A 16,044-nucleotide genomic window follows, 5' to 3' on the forward strand; every position below is an offset into this window, starting at 1 on the left:
AACTTTTAAAAAAATTTTATTAAATCCTTTTTAAAACTGCAGGGTCAGGCTTGGTGAGTGGGCCACTGATTATTAATTTATGCTCTGTAACCCTGTTGTCTTCTAGCTTAGTGTTTTAAGGAACCCATAGGTTGCTGTGCCCGGCAGCAACCAGAAACCGAAAGCATTGTTATAGAAGAAAAACAGATCCACAAAGACACTTCCCTGTGTCGGTTGCTTGGTGTCCCCTGTCCCCAGTAAGCAGCAGTTTGCTCTGAGGTTCCCAAGCGGTTGCTCCTCGAAGCAGCCGCCGCGGTTTGCAGAGCCGCGGTGTTGCGGTGTCTGCCCAGCTGCACAAGGCTCTGCCAAAACCTCTTTTCTGTGTGGTTTTGGCCCAGGGCTGTACTGAGTGTGGCTGTCTCACTCCAGCCACAGGGGAGCCCGGTGGTGGATCTAATCCTACATCTTCCCTGGATGGCTCTGGCTTTGTAATCTGCTTGGATTAAATTATTCAGGCTTAAATGCGTGTTCTTGTAACCACGATGAGTTAATTTGACATAAAGCCTTCTTGAAGATATAGGGTTACTCCATCACCAGCAAGGTCCTCTCTCTATGGTCTTGCTGCTTTTGCAGTGACCACTTGTCTGCTCTCCCAAACCTTTCTGCAGGGTGAATCTGGGTCCTGTTGAGTAAGGCTGAGTCCAACAAGAGGCTCAGTCTGAGCCTGGCCTGGTGGACACTGTGAGCAGTGTGTACTGTTGCAAGAGCTCACCAGCGCAGGTAACAGAGGGTAAGTTTGGGTATCTGAAAGCTGGTTTTGGGATGAAGGCTTCAGGCTCCAGGAGTGGGAATCAAGCACAACAGCTGCAGAGGACAGGGAAAGAACAGCATCTCCAGAAAGCTCCAAGACACTGTCAGGTTTGTTACTGCAGAACAAATGCAGACTTGACATCATTGACAGTTTTCACCTTTTTAATAGAAGACATGTTAAAATTTTTTAACATTACTCCATTTTTTATTGAGGAAAATACAACATCTAAAAAATCCTCCTTGAATAAGAAATACTTTTGAACAGAAACATCGTCTTTTTTACACTGAGGACAGATCTTCCATAAAACATGTTCTTGCAGATTTACAAAAGCAGTTTCACCTGATAGTTCATAAACAAAAGATTTCAAGTCTTATATTATTTTTTCCTTTCTTTTCACCCCACCGTTTGCATGGTTCAAAGGGCCCATGGTAAAGTGCTCAGCAGCATGACTGGCAGTGTAGGACACAAGCTTGAACTTTGTCTATTCCAGTGTATTTGGATGGTTCTTGAACCATCCTGAAAAAAAAATACTCCAGTTTCTTTCTTTCCTCTAGGGTTACCCCTTTGGTCTCCTGAAGTTATTCTGTAAGATTGATTTTTTAAATGCTTCATATGTCATAATGCACATTTCTGGTTTTCTTCCCAAACCGTAGCTTGGCTTAACACATGCACGTGTTCTTCACCTGCACTTCTGAAGAACTGAGGTACATTATGAAGATTTGCTGTACAATGCCAGTTCTAAAATAAGGAAGAACAAATAGGAAGAACAGGAAGAACAAATATTCAGAGTATAGGTGATTAAGGAGGTATTTTTACAAAGAAGTCAGTGTAGACCTGACAGCTGGTACCAGTGAAGAACAGCCAGGCTAAGAGTGTCTTCATGCTGTTCCATTTAAAACTGACAACAGCATTCCAATGGCTCTTGAAATGACAGGGTGAGAATTCCAGGTCACCTTTTCATGACGGTTGTAAACGACATCTACAAGAAAATGAAAAATGCACAAAAAAAGGCTATTTTGTGAGTTAACTTTTTTGTTGAGAAAGAGAAGATATCCGTAAGGAACTAAGAGTAAAACGGATCAAGGAAAGATTTAAAAATTAAGGCCAAAATAAAAGCTTTTCCTGTGAAACATCTTAAAAAGCTAAAATTCACAAATCCCATCACTTCAGTGATCAGAAATCACATAGACAAACCTTTGGAAAGAAAACACTGCCATCCTGCTCTGCTGTGATGCACCCCTTAGAAATCAAGTCTTCACAATATTGTAATATCATTAGAATTTCTAAATAGCAATATGTAGGATCCCAAATTAATATCAAGGCCAATCAGATGGATAAAGGCTACAATATAAAATTAAAGCTAGTAGATCTATGGTGACACCAAGAGTGAAAACGTCAAAATATATCCAGATATGTAAAGAGTGTTTACACTCTTGAAAGCAAACATGAAAATGCAATCAGCTACTCATCACCAATAGTGCAGCTTCTCACAGACATTACAGCAGAGGTAGGTACCGGGGAATGACCTGAGGGAGTAAATAGTCATGCAAAAGCTTCCGTGTATCCGAGTGGTGTTAAAAAATAAATTTTATTAGCTAAGAAATGCTACTTTTCTGGCTGAGAAACAAAAACCAAAGATTGTGAGTTTGCAGCAAGTAAATGAGACCATTGCAAGTCCAGTCCAGTGGTACGTGACTCTCAATAGTAATTAATACATAAGCCTCAGTGATGCTTCTGCAACACTTTGGAAACCAATTCCAAAATGTATCACTTACTTCTTGCAATACTTGTCCAAGCGTCTCCCGGCTGTGAATGTGCTTCCTGTTGAAAAGCCAAACCACACTTATTTCTGCACAAATCATTGGGGGGTTTTGTAAACATCAATCACTTATCCCACCTCAAAAAGAGACGACTGTGACACTAGGCTTTGTTCCACATCCTTTCCCTTAAGGAATCTTGACGCAATTTTACATAATCTTACCACAGTCTTATGGAATCTACAAACTCTGATTCAGACCTGTTATTATTCAGGTCAGGAGCAATGACCTGGAATAAGGTCAGCTACTCAATTACATTCCTGTCAAAAACAACCCTGTTTATTAACAAGCTTAGCAGAATTCCAGCATAAATCCTAATATTCAGACATAGCTCAGAGTTAGTTGCTTTAGTGCCATCTTCTCTAGCACTAAATAGCTGCTATTCAGCAATTGATACAAGATGATTAACAAATACTTCTTTTTTTAGCCATTCTTCCAACATATTCAAAGTGGTAAGCACTGCTTGCAAACACAACAGCAACGACTCAAACCCAATATTTTCTATCAGAAGTGAGAACATATTACGACAGTTATTGTCTCCAAACATCCTGTAATACACGCACTAGAAATACTAGAAATGCAAACAGAAGGCGGCATATTTGTACCTGTCTATTTTGGTTGCTATGACCACTGTAAAACTGCCTTCTGTGTTGGGCAGGTACGTGGAAGGCACGATGACATAGCGGCCCGCGGGGAGCTGGCACAGCCGCGTCACCTCCTGCGCGTGGCAGTGAGGGACACAGCTCACCAGCGGCTCCTGCTGCAGACAAGAAGGATGTGGCTTCCAGCTGCTGTCCGGCACCTGCAAATGCAATGAAAACATGCCCATCTTCTCTGACATTTCAGACTTCACGGTGTTACATTCCTGGTATACCGCAGTGTGGTATGTTCCGTATCTATTCCCTTCCAAATACCTACTCTTCTATACAGAGCTATAGAAGAGAGAGATGGAAATGCGTCCAGAAAAACCCAGATGGCAGTGTTAAGTAGAGATAAATACTTCCTAGCATGTTTGTAGACAATTTATACAACTCACCACCCACATAGCTCAAAAGCTTTTTCTATTTTCTAACCTCACTCTCCCTCGCTGCAGCCTAATGCACTTGTTTTTGACAGCAGATGGAGTCCTTCCTCTGTCTGGTGGTCTTTCCTGCACTAAAAATTTGCATTAGGCTTCTCCTCAGTCTTCTATAGGCATGGAAAATGCCAGTCTTTCTTCACATATTGCATTTTTGAAGCTACATGATCACTCCTGATGCTCAACTCCAGACTTTCCACTTAAACAACACCCTTTTTGAAGCATGTTTTTCAAAAATAAAGCCAGCTTTCCCCAGAAAACAGCCACCTAATTGGAGGCTTCCCATCCTACATTTATGCAGCTGATCACTGGCACATAGATGTAGAACCTGTATTTGTCCACACCAAATCATATCTTGTCTTGTTTCAGATCATCTGTGCCTTTTGAATACTAATCTTGTCTGCAGATCAAACATCACTTGCCAATGGACAAATTATTAAAGATGAAGAAAATAGATTTTCATGATGAGTTACCAAAAGTGTCTGGCCCTCAATCACCAAGACACTGAGAATTCTTCGCAAGTCCATCATTTCTAAAACTAATTTAGAACGTCAGAAGGATTCAGTGGAACCCATGATCTGGTTACTCTGCTGTGTAACTCTGTAGTTACCCCGTATCTTCCGCAGGCATTACGGCACAGGATCAGCAGCAAGTCCCTGGGCAGGTGGAAGGAGCACTGAACTGCCTGGCTGACCTTCCCCCTTGGCACATGAGCAACCGAACCGAGCAGGTGTCTTACCTGGAAAATATGGAAACCTATAGGACGGCACTTGCTATCCTGGCAGTGCTGACGCAGGGTAACTTTCACACTGGTTTTTCCTGGTCCTGCAGGAATGGAGAGGGGAAAGCTGGGATTGATGTGGAATGAGGGGAAGTTCCTGCTGCCTCCAGCACTTTGTCCCTTTTTCCAGCATCCGTGCAGCTGCACTGTCTCCCATTCGCCTGCCGGGAGCTCTTCACAGGGGGCGGCAGCTCTGGGTGGTGGCTTTAGCTCGCTAGCAAACATAAGAGAGGAAAGGAGGTAACATGTATGACACCTCTATGATTTCACAAAATCTAACAAACCACCTCACAAAAATGAACTACTAGCACCACGTAAACTTATATGAATACAATTCCTCCAAGTTTTCAGCACAAAGAGAACTGTACAGCTCTAAGTTCCTCCATAATTCACAGAACTTCACAAGAACAAGACACCATATACAAAGCACGTGCCAAAAACAGATAAGATTTTTGTACATTCCAGAAGTAATGCAGCTCGCATATTTTTTCCTCAATACCCCTTGTGCTATTTGTCCTATTTGAAAGCAATACAACTGACAGTGTCTTTGGAGTACACATGAGCATCTCAGTAAGTCCAAAGCATACACTGCATTCTGTTGTATATCTACTATGTCTTTAATCAGAAGAAACCATCATTTTACCTGCTGACTTGATCACTGTAATGTGCAACATGTTCTACAGATTAAATATGTCCAGAAACCAAATATATTGCTGGTAAGAAGAATAAAACTTTCATCCACACAGCAAAATTAGCCTCATGGTTTTGCAGACCTTTATTCAGCCTAAGACTTGATGCCACCTTGCTTCCAAATTCCGCAGAGTAAATGATTCATGAGTGTTCTGGCTTTGTAGTGTGATTTGCCAGCTTCTCTCCAAGGAGATACAAGTTGACAGTGTGCTAACAGAATATAAAAAAGGACTCAAACAGCTTTCAAACATGTTGCCAACAGTACGTTTTGCCCCTGCATGTAGCTTACCTGGCACAAGCTGTTAGACAGCCTCTGATTTGTTCAGGTTTATTGGAAGAAGGTATAACTTTGCTGACTCCACACAACTACTCATAACCATGCCTTCTGAATATTTACTTAGAGGCTATGGTCACCAACACAGAATTGTTCATAAATAATTGACTTTAAAGTGTTGAGATACCTATGTAGTCTGCAACAGTTAAGAAAATTAAAAGTTAACAGAAGCTATTGGATGGACATTGCTGATATCTTCTGTTGAATAAGCAAGCATTCTGTTTTAAAACAGAAAGAAAATATTGGTTTAAGTGTGTTACCAAAGTCTATTTTGTGTCACAAGTTATGAGGCAAGGTCAGCTAGAACACAATATGCAGTGATCCTTCCAAGAATTCTGTCATAATGCTGGTGAGCTTCTTGAGGCCTCCACAGTTAAGAAGTTCAGCTGTACTGTCAGTGTTGAATGTTTTAAATCAAAAACCAATTCTTCATTCAGCTAAAGAAGACAGAATAAACGCCAGCGCTATTTCCCGTACCTGCCCTGAAAAGATGAGCTGTGGGCCTTATGTCACCTGAGCCCACTGCTGACACTCCATTTGCATTCAAATCTGTATTGCTCACTAATCACAATGTTTTATGTCAGGAAATCTCTTAGTATGTGTTTTCCAGCATACATAACATACTGCTCTCCTTTTCTGTTGCTGATTACAGTAACAGCTGCTTTTAACTTCTGTGGTACATCTTCATTTTTTCCATATATTAAGAAAGAACTTCCACATGTTGAGAAACATGCTCTGCAGAAACCTATTCAGTTCTTTTACAAAACACACACATTCTCAAAACATTAAGCTGCAGTTTACAGTCAAGATGCTACTTACGTGACTACTTCTGGCTGATATTTTAACAAGAAGTAGTAGCAGCTTCATGAAAAAAAGAAACAAACACCAAACACGGAGGTAGAATGGTACTTACCTGAATTCAAAGACAAATCAATGCTGTTACTTGGTACTCCGCACAACCCTTCAAAACCTTTTGAACATTTATACTTAATGCTATACTTCGTATATGTTTATGTCAATGACAGAAATTTTGTTTTAAACCTACCTGAGAGAGATCCTTCCCGTTGAAAACACACGAAGCAAGAAATTCCCCACTGCATCTTTCAGAAAAGTGCTGGGAACAACAAGATAAAAGCCAGGCGACAGGTCAGAGCACACATGCACCTCCCTGTCATAGGAATGGCAGACGGTACCTACAACCGGAGGAGCAGAGAGGGTCTTGGGAAGGTTAAATCGTTTCTTCTCCACCTAGAATAGATGCATAACGATGTGTGGTGCTTTAGGAAACGTGGAGTTTTTAATAAAACTAAAAATAATAAAATATTGTTAAAAACATTTCTAAACATGCATACATTTACAAAAGGAAAGAAGTAAGGAGAGTGTCAGCAGAAAAGCTGAACATGAAAAAGGAGTATGAAGAGTTAATATTCAGGGGCGGTAAATTTAGAAATAGTCATCAAATAATCAGCCTGGGAAGCCACACACTAGTTTGGAACAGTCCCAACAGTTCCGCTACTTGGCACTCAATGATAAGAAGAAAGTACGAGTCAACTAACAGCTTGCGCAGACAGTAACCGCACCGTGAGATAAACAGGATCATTCCGATGTAAATCAGAGATGTAAAGTATGTGCACAGTTGAATCACATCACTGCCGCAGGGAAGGAATGATTTTACCCAGATGTTTCAGTAATGCTTTAAAACTTCTATTTGCAAAAAGACTAATGTCATTCCCCTATTACCTTCCAGACATGCAATCCCACAGCCTGGTAATTCTTCCCCTGGATGTCTTCAGTCAAACACAGCTTTTCCTCTGCTAAATGAGCCAGATTTCTCCTTCTTCCAGCCCAGTCAGCTCTGTATTCCCGGTGTTTCTGCAGCAGAGCAATGCACACCTCGCTCTTTTCACAGACCCTCAGCCAGAACTTTGGGTTGGTGGGGAAGCTGCTGTTGTTACGGCAGCCACCTGCAGACTGGCCTCTCACCCAGGAGCCAAAGAGATTCTGCGAGTGATACAGCACTTTCTCTAATAAAATAAGAAAAACACGGTGCAGATTTCAGACACTACTTAATTTTATACGACAGACATATGGCAGAGATTCCCCTGCCCAAGAAAACACGCTGTCATAGCCCTGACACTTTCTCCAAGCAGATAGTCATGACCAAGGTTTGGAGAGGTATGAGAATTAATGTCACAACAGGTAATGGCAGATTGATGACATGATTTTTACAACAATAAACTGTTTCTAGAAATGTGAAGTTTATCTCCCATTGAAAAAAACAACCACAAAACACCACAAGGCTGTCCAGAACAACAGCTTTCTAGACAGAAAACACTATCAAGTAACTAATCTCTCTAGCAAGTAACTAGATTTCATAGAAATATCAGACTCCTCTCTAGAGATGTTCAGTTTCCTCTCATCCCTCTGTTCTTCCCAGTAGAAACAGAAAAGGCCTGTGGGTCTAAAGGAGAGGGAAAGACTAAGAAAAACTATGGTCTAGTCGCAGCCATTCGCAACTCAAACCAGTCTTGCCCATTTGACATAACATGATTTGCACAAGCAAGATGTTTTCTCATAGCGCACCTGAATAGAGGCTCTGCAGCTGTCCTTCCTCATTGACTGGAAAGCCCATGGTGATCTCATCAAATTCCCTGAAAAACTCCTCTTCATCAACCCAGAATTCCCCCTCTTGGACCTGGGAGAGCAGTTCCGAGGCAACTGCTGGATCCAGCCGGCTCCAGCCTTGACCGCTGCACATAAGACAAAGGTTAACATCTAGTTCTTGGCCCAATCAAGTTCCATAACAATATTCTATCAAATATCCTATGGAGCAGGACAATAAGAAGAAGGAGTTTCTTTCATTTTATTGTCAAATACTTGCATTGAATATCTCCTATATTCACATTACTAGTCAATGAGAGAGATAAAGTATGAATTGTGACATATCAAAGAAAACTTAGAACCAGCCCAACACCCGACAGGACACAGCAGCACCTTTAGATGAAATCGTTACTTTGCTTACAATACAGTCAGTACGGTCCAAAGTGTGACGGCAGAATAAAGATTTTAACAGCTGTTAAAAATACTGACAGAAAAGTAAAACAAGCTGCAGAGTGACTGTTCTGAAAGAATCTTAACGCTCTGTAGTGATCATCAAACCCCACCGTTTGTATGAAGTAGCCAGTTACTTCCATGAGTCTGCCAGCAAAGTCATGATCAACCAAGAACTTAAACACCTCATTATTTAGGGCCCATTAAAAGCTGGTACTTTCACCATTTTTGCAAAGAACAGTTCTGCACTTGAATAAAGTCGGGCTCTAAGGTCACTCAGTGGAATGTCATCCTCATGCAACCACACGGCAACTTAGTGTTTGGAAAAGAAACTACAAAAGACCAACTATACAACCAATTCTGCCAAAAGCAAAAACTACCAACCCATCTTTTTAACTCAGGGAAAAAAACCACATTTCTCTAAAATGTTTATTAACATGATCATATTGTTACCATATTTCAATGCTGAAAGCTTGCTCCTTGGGTCAAGAATGGTGTGTTCTTTCGTCTAGTCTAAATATGGCAACACTTGACAAAAGTAGTGTCTAGTAGTGTCTGAGTAGCATCTGCGCTTTTCATTCTTGTTACTTTGCTATATGAACTGCTCGATATATTTCTGCAATTCCTTTAAAATCGGTTTCTTTACATCTAAGTTAATATCTACTCTTCTTCATATCTAATTTAATGTCTACTCTTCTTTATATCTACTCGATTCCAGCTTCTTCTACTCATATTAATCTCCACAAACTACAGAACACAAGCAAAAAGTATAAGACTCCTTCCTTCTGCTATATTTTGTTTTATACATACTCCTTTGCTTGCCTTCTGCAACTGAGACAAGATCTAATAAAAAGAGTTGAATGAAGCCAAGTGACTACTTAAAGTCACAAACATCTTATGAACAAAGATACGCAGATCAACTGCAGAACAAAACAAAAAAGGCCCACTGCAAAAATCAGACACAAAATAAACCAACATCTTGTGTTTTTCTCTACAAGAAGATATGAAAGAAAAAAATATTTGGTATTAATAAAAAATGTAGATTACCAGAAGAAATAAAAATGACTCGCCTGGAACCAACAGCCTGTGAGAACTACTGAACTCTGCACAGAACTGCACCCCAACCAGAGTCTCTCTCCTCCACTACAGCCTATTAGCAACATTTGCCTTTGCAATAAGAGTGTTTGCCTTCGTGCTTAAGAACTTTCGCAATTGATTTTCCAAAGGAAAATAAACCTGCTCACCCCTCACACCAGGGACCACTCCAGCACCGCCTCCCCCAAGGGTTTCGGATTCGTAGTAGGAAGATTTCCCTGCCTGACGCTTCAGACAGATTCAACACGTCTATCACAATAAAGGCATGAAATTCTCCTCGTTCACTTGCACCTGAATAGACAGAAAAGCATTTGAAAGTGAACAAAAGAACCTGTTCCATGTCTTACACGGAATGACACTGAACTATACTATGAAAGAAGACGACTTGGAGCTAAGAGGAAATGCTTTTAAAATCAGTGTTACAAACAGCATTAACAAACCCAAACAGTTCATTTTAGTTGTGACTATAAAAAATAAAATAAATGACAATCTTAAAGCATATTAACTGACTACTTGATCTCAAACATCTATAAATTCTCCATGCCAGAATTCATTGGGGTTTTCAAGGGTTTTTTTCAGGCGTTTTACCAAGGGATGTGGGGTTATGTTTCTTTTAGAGAACTGACCAAATTGGCATTAATATAAAGCGCACTTCTCAAAATCACCCTCCATCCTCAACTCAACAACATCCTTAAATCTTTATTTATCCAAGGTTATGTAAAATTGCACCATGACGCTGGTGTGGTCCTAGAATCAGCACTGTGCATTTGCCAGCTGCCTTGTGCTCTGAACCCTGTTAAATCCAGACAATTACTTCTAAAATGTCTAGAAATTTGCTATCACCTTGTCTGGAATCGAGGACTGAGCAGCTTATTACACATTGTTCCTTCAGATTCATTAATCTCCTAAACACGGCTTTCTCCAAAACCATGCCAGTCTTCTCTTTCTCCATGTTTCTTCCAGGGCTTTTCAGGGTCCATCTTTCAGCAATTCCTCCAGTCAGATCAACCAGAGCATCTGCCACCTGTCCTGCCCACAGCTGTTCGTAGGACCCGTGCACTCTGTTATAGAGACCAAAAAAAGTGTCTACAAACAGCAGACAGAACTAAAGAAACCCCACCCTACCCCATATCCCTAAGCAGGCAAAAGAAAGCACATACTGTTTTATTTACAGAACACAACAGCTAAAGAATGTCATTCTCATTCCCATTCCATTGTTTGATGGGAAGGTTATCACACTTCACGTCATCCTCTATAGAAACCACTCCAGTCTAGTACCAGTCATTTATACCTTAGTATTTGTGGACTACATCGTCTTTCATGATATACTAACTTCATTCTGTATGAATAAATAACACTGTTCCCTCTCCATCAGTTATTTTTTGTCCACTCTGCACAAACAGAGCAGCACGTTCTTCAACAACTTCAGCAAATCAAGAGACTGCCCTACCTGATGCAGTAGAGCAGAAGAAATCAAGACTATACTAGAACGATGGGACAAGATAGAACAATAATACTCTACAGAAACAAACAAGAAAAGGACCTTTCAAACCTACAGAGAAGCTTTAACGTGCCATTGCTGCTTCACTATTTCTGCTCCACACATCTACAGCTGAATAAATCTCTTCATATTTAAAGTCTCTTTCTGCCCTCTGCTGGCAACCACAAACTGTGGTCTAAGTTCTTTGGGACCATTGATGTCCATCTTACACTCGGTCTCTGGATTGTTTTGTCTATATAGGCAGCATTTGGGAGGATGTAGCATAAAACATAAAATAGCTGCATTTTCAAACACATGAACAATACGGTTGTTTCATCTCAAAATATGAACTATCCAATTAAGCAAAAGCAGCAGTGGAACTCATGCAACCAGAGCCTCACCTAGCAGAAACTTTATGTCCTTGCTTTCCATTAAAATGTTCACACGCTTTCTACTTTTATTTGTGCCCTCTGCCTCCCTAAAATGCTGCATTAGTAAAATATTTCCCTTTAATAAAGCAGATGACCAATAGATAATGACTTAATGAACATCATTTAAATCCTGACAATTCACTTCAGCTCTTAAGTTTTCATCATTGTTCTCTTCCCAATATTATCTTACCTCACACACAACTAGAAACACACCTTTCGGATGTACAGTTTAAAGAGCAACGACCAGTAAGGGAAAGCTGGCAGGGATTGTACTTTGTACTGAATAATACACAGATCTATGCCCAAAAGAGTCACATGTGAGAAGTCAGCAGAAGGCAGACAAGTACGGTACCTCCCTTTACTGCCCCTCAGTAACAGTGTTCACATACTTTGCATAAGCTTTTTCCAACAGTGGAAGCCAAAACAAATCCTCCGTCTGGCATTGGGAAAAGCAGAGTTTCCCACCGAGGCAAGGCAAGCGATCGTCGATGGTCACGTCCACCCAGCGCCCAAACTGCCAAACCCGACAAGTGAAACAGCCTTGGTACGAATCATCTGCCCAGCTGGGCTGACCTGGGGGGATCACCTAGATGGCGAAAGCAAATGTCAACACAAATAATGATTTAAAAAAAAACACACCACAAAACACACACAAAAAACCACAACACAGTGAAAAAAGAGCTCAATATTAACTCTAATAGCAACAGAAAAAAAAAAATCACAACAAAAACTGGAGGAAAACTAAGCAAAACAAAACTGATGTTCAGTTTTGAGGCCTGGGATTCAAGAGCAATACACAAACGTAAAGAAGGTGAACAAAACGTCTGCAAGAGGAAGCAAGAAACTGCCCTGTACCTTATTCAGTAGGTATTTGCTCTTCTGCAAAGCTACACAGGCACACAGGAACCAACAATCTCCCAAAATTCCTTGTTTCACTTGCACATCCTGCAGATTGTTGGAAAACAATCGAGGAGTAGAACAAATGTCCTAAAATCAAAAGAAGGGGAGTTAAAGCCAAATCGTGCACGATCGTTGAAGGAGGTCTGTGTGCCAGGGAATGGGAGAGCTCCAGAGACCTCTCCCAAAATCAGGGAATTTTTACCCCTTGAGCATTTCCTTTTCAGACCCAGCCTAAGCAAGCAGTAACCAATTACTGCCTTATGGCTATTTCTGCAGGTACTTTATGTCAGGTAAATCCAGTTCCCACGTGGATTTTAGTACATAAATGTCGCCACCAGATGCAACCTTAGCAGAGGCACCAATAAGTGCAAGAAACATAATTCACCAGCTCCTTGCCAGACATATGATCAGCTGGGACAGACAGAACTGATGCCACTCACATGGCACTGCACGTCCCGAGTTACAAAAACCCTCCAAAATTAGCACAGGAGAAGAGCCTTTTCTAGGGCAAATAAAAATAAATTACTTGGTAGCAAAAGAGGTGATTTTAAATGCAAGGTCCTAAACATTTAAACAGACCTGAAAGTCAGTTTTAAAATGATTCCTCTCTCACCTATAAACACTGCAAGAGATGGAAAGTAATTGATCAGCCCTCAGTAGTAATCAAGGTGTAAGGTACAAACGCAAAAAGTTGCACACAGGGTTCGGTCAAGTCATTTGTTTGACAATTCTGTCTGAAAATCAACAGCTCCATCCCTGCTCTTCAGGCAGCCTCAGATGTGGGGCAGAAAAACATCATTATTTGCATAACGAAACATATTTATAACAAAATATCTGAATTTCAAGCAATGCCTTGAAATGGAAAAGTTCTACATCGGGATTTAAATCAAAACTACTTAAAAACTTTCACACAGATACTGTTAACACCAACATACATTGATTTTATCACTTCTGCGTTTCTAAACAACAAAACCACTCAGAAGCAGTCGTTCAGCGCTAACTGCCATTTGCCACCTTAAAGTTCCGTCCTGCCAAAATCACGGTCTTTCGTACCTCAAAACTCACCTTCGGCCTCAGCCAAGATATCTGGCCTCTGAACTGGGCAAGGGGGGTGCAATAGTCAAAGAACAGAGAGGTGTCGCTGGCTGGAAACGCGGGGTCTGTGTAAAGGTCTCTTTTCACCATCACGGGCTTTGTCTCTCGCAGCATTTTGAGCACAACCCGGGGCAGCTGCACCGGCCTTTCCCGCGGCTGTGTCCGCGCAGCAGCGGAGCAGCGGGAGCGTCACTCGGGAGCGGCAGCTGAGGCACCAGCAGCCGGGAGATCGATCCGGGAGCACAAAAGCTCCTCCCTGTGCCCACGGAGCAGCCTGAGCCCCGGCATCGCCGGCTGCTGGCAGCACCTGCGACCGCCCTGGAGGTTCCCGGCTCTGCTGGGAGAGAGCGAGGGGCTCAGAGACACCGACCCCGGCAGCGCACGGAGCCCCTTCCCCGCCACACAGGCCCCGCCACCGCCACCCTTTCCTCGCACCCACCTCCAACCAGGCGCCCTCTGCGCACACCCCCCACCCTGACACCCTTCGTGCCCCAACCAGCCACCCCACAGACGTGCCCCCACACCCGCTCCCTCCCGGCCCCGGCCGCCCCCTCACCGCGGGTCCCGTCCCGCCGCCATGCCCGGCGCGGCCGTTCCCGCGGCAACGCCGCCGCGCTCTCCCCGCCCACTCAGGAAACAGACTGGGACGTCGACCAATGAGATGGCGGCAGACAGGCACGTGCTGCTCGCACCACCAATCGGCCGCCGGGGCCCGCAGAGCGGGGCGGGGCCAGGTCCCAGCGTGCCCCGCGGCTGTGGCTGCGCGGAGGTGCGGCCGCTCCCTGTGTCCGGAGTGCCGGGAGCCGGGCCGGGGGTCCCCGGGCACTGCGGGTTCCCGAGCGCGGGCGGGATCCCGCACCGGAACAGCCGGAGAAACGGGAAACTCTCCTGCTCGGAGCTGCAGGAGGAGGGAGGCGCAGCGGTCACCTGAGCAGCTCTGAGAGGCTGAGGGGAACAAACCCAAACTCTATTGTCATGCAGATTGTGACACAGAAATTGCTGATCTTCACAAAGCGGTTTCCCGAGATGATGGCAAAGATCACATTTTCAGACGGTTTATCACTAAATAGTTGTCCAAGGGCTGAACTGACAAACACGTCGATTCTCATCCTTTGACAGCTGGTGACACAGATCAGAAAAAAGACATTAAAAATTACTGATTTGCTATAAAAAAAGAACAATGGCAGATGCAGCCCCAGGCCCCTGGGAGCCACCCCTCACTAAACCGCTGTGTTCCCAGCTCCTCGGGCCGGCCAAGGCCGCTTTCTTGTTTGCATTTTGGCCTTTTCCATTAGCGTTTCCAGAGAAGCTCCCGTGGGGCCAGGCGAGCAGGGTGCTGAGTCCACATGGAGGATGCGATGTTCACCAAAAAAGCTGTTTTCACACTCACCTGTAACGGTGGGTTTGAGTCTAATGGCTGCACGACCTGGCCCTTGGGTAGAGAGGTCTGAGCAGGAGAGATCCACAGAAAACAATGATCCCTTTGTATCAGAAATAAACGCAGAAATCCTCCCAAAGCTCCACCTTAGCGGAATGGAAATATTTGCGGTAACTGCCGTACCCGTCTGAGCACCAACTGATCAGAAAAACCTCCCCTGCCCCGGCTTATCCTCGTTGTACAGGCAGGAGGCTTCTCCATTGCACACAGCAAAGGTAATCAACAAACAAGACTTTTCGCGTTTTGAGCCTTTCGGGAGCAAAGGAAACGTTGCCATTGAATAAGGACCCCTCTTGTCTACACTCATGCAAGAGCTGCAGCTGCGGGGGCTGTTGGGGAGGGAAAGGGAAGAAAAGAGCTCTGTCCCAGAACAGTGAGGCTCTCATCCCTGTGATTTCACCCTTGCTGCTTGCTTTAGGAAACAGCCATCACAGATCACAGCTGCATAAATTCCATTAAAGGACGGATTACAGACAGGAGTACGAATGTTGAGCTCTAAGAGTGTAAATATAGGAGATCCAATCTGGAACAGTGAGCTACTTAAACATGTAGCGGTATTTATTTACGGTGCCATTAGAAGAAAGAGAAGGATGGACATTATCTGGGCCTCCAAGACATCAGACATGCTTCCCTTGCCCCCACTGCAAAGTCGGCAACAGGCAAACTTATCTATTATGCAGCTGGCAATGTTTTTTTCTATTAACTTCAAGCTCTGGAACAAAAGCAACAGAGAATTCTCTCCATTGCCTCTTGGAAATCCTGCTGGATCAAACTATTCCTAAAGACAGAACCACAGGTCTATTTAGACAGCAAGTCTTGAAGAGAAGATTCTAAGACAAAATGACACTTGCCTTTTAGTCAATCTCAGTGCACTTACAGAGGTGCTTTGTATTTTGTTCAAAAAGAGGAAAGCAGACACCAAGGTGCTGGGGCCGGTTGCTGTAGAAATTTAAACAGTTAAAAATACTTTAGCATCCAGTTAAACAGCCAGCTCATTTCCATGTGAATGAAGACTATCTTTTGACAGAGTAGTATTTGATAATTTCATGATCCTTTTCCAGTTT

The 16,044-nt window shown here is 43.0% G+C and overlaps 1 protein-coding gene across 5 annotated transcripts; it reads right to left on the reverse strand.

Annotated features, from left to right (window-relative positions):
• Positions 1-992: 992 nt before the first annotated feature.
• Positions 993-14,169, reverse strand: CAPN10 (calpain 10). 5 transcript variants are annotated; one of them, XM_080349998.1, is made up of 14 exons: positions 14,099-14,169; positions 13,501-13,876; positions 12,403-12,534; positions 11,937-12,133; positions 10,480-10,697; positions 9,786-9,927; positions 8,074-8,240; positions 7,474-7,514; positions 7,231-7,362; positions 6,536-6,738; positions 4,425-4,680; positions 3,213-3,409; positions 2,566-2,611; positions 993-1,769 (listed from the first exon to the last, which is right to left on the reverse strand). In XM_080349998.1, exons 2-14 carry the CDS (start codon positions 13,654-13,656, stop codon positions 1,740-1,742), a joined length of 1,917 nt encoding a protein of 638 aa, XP_080206124.1. In that variant the 5' UTR covers positions 13,657-13,876; positions 14,099-14,169; the 3' UTR covers positions 993-1,739. The 5 variants fall into 5 exon arrangements, with proteins under 5 accessions (XP_080206124.1, XP_080206123.1, XP_080206122.1 ...); XM_080349997.1 differs by having other exon boundaries at positions 7,231-7,514; positions 13,513-13,876; XM_080349996.1 differs by having other exon boundaries at positions 7,231-7,514.
• Positions 14,170-16,044: the final 1,875 nt, after the last annotated feature.

The sequence above is a fragment of the Nesoenas mayeri genome (genome assembly GCF_963082525.1).
Source record: "Nesoenas mayeri genome assembly, chromosome: 9".
Taxonomy (NCBI): domain Eukaryota; kingdom Metazoa; phylum Chordata; class Aves; order Columbiformes; family Columbidae; genus Nesoenas; species Nesoenas mayeri.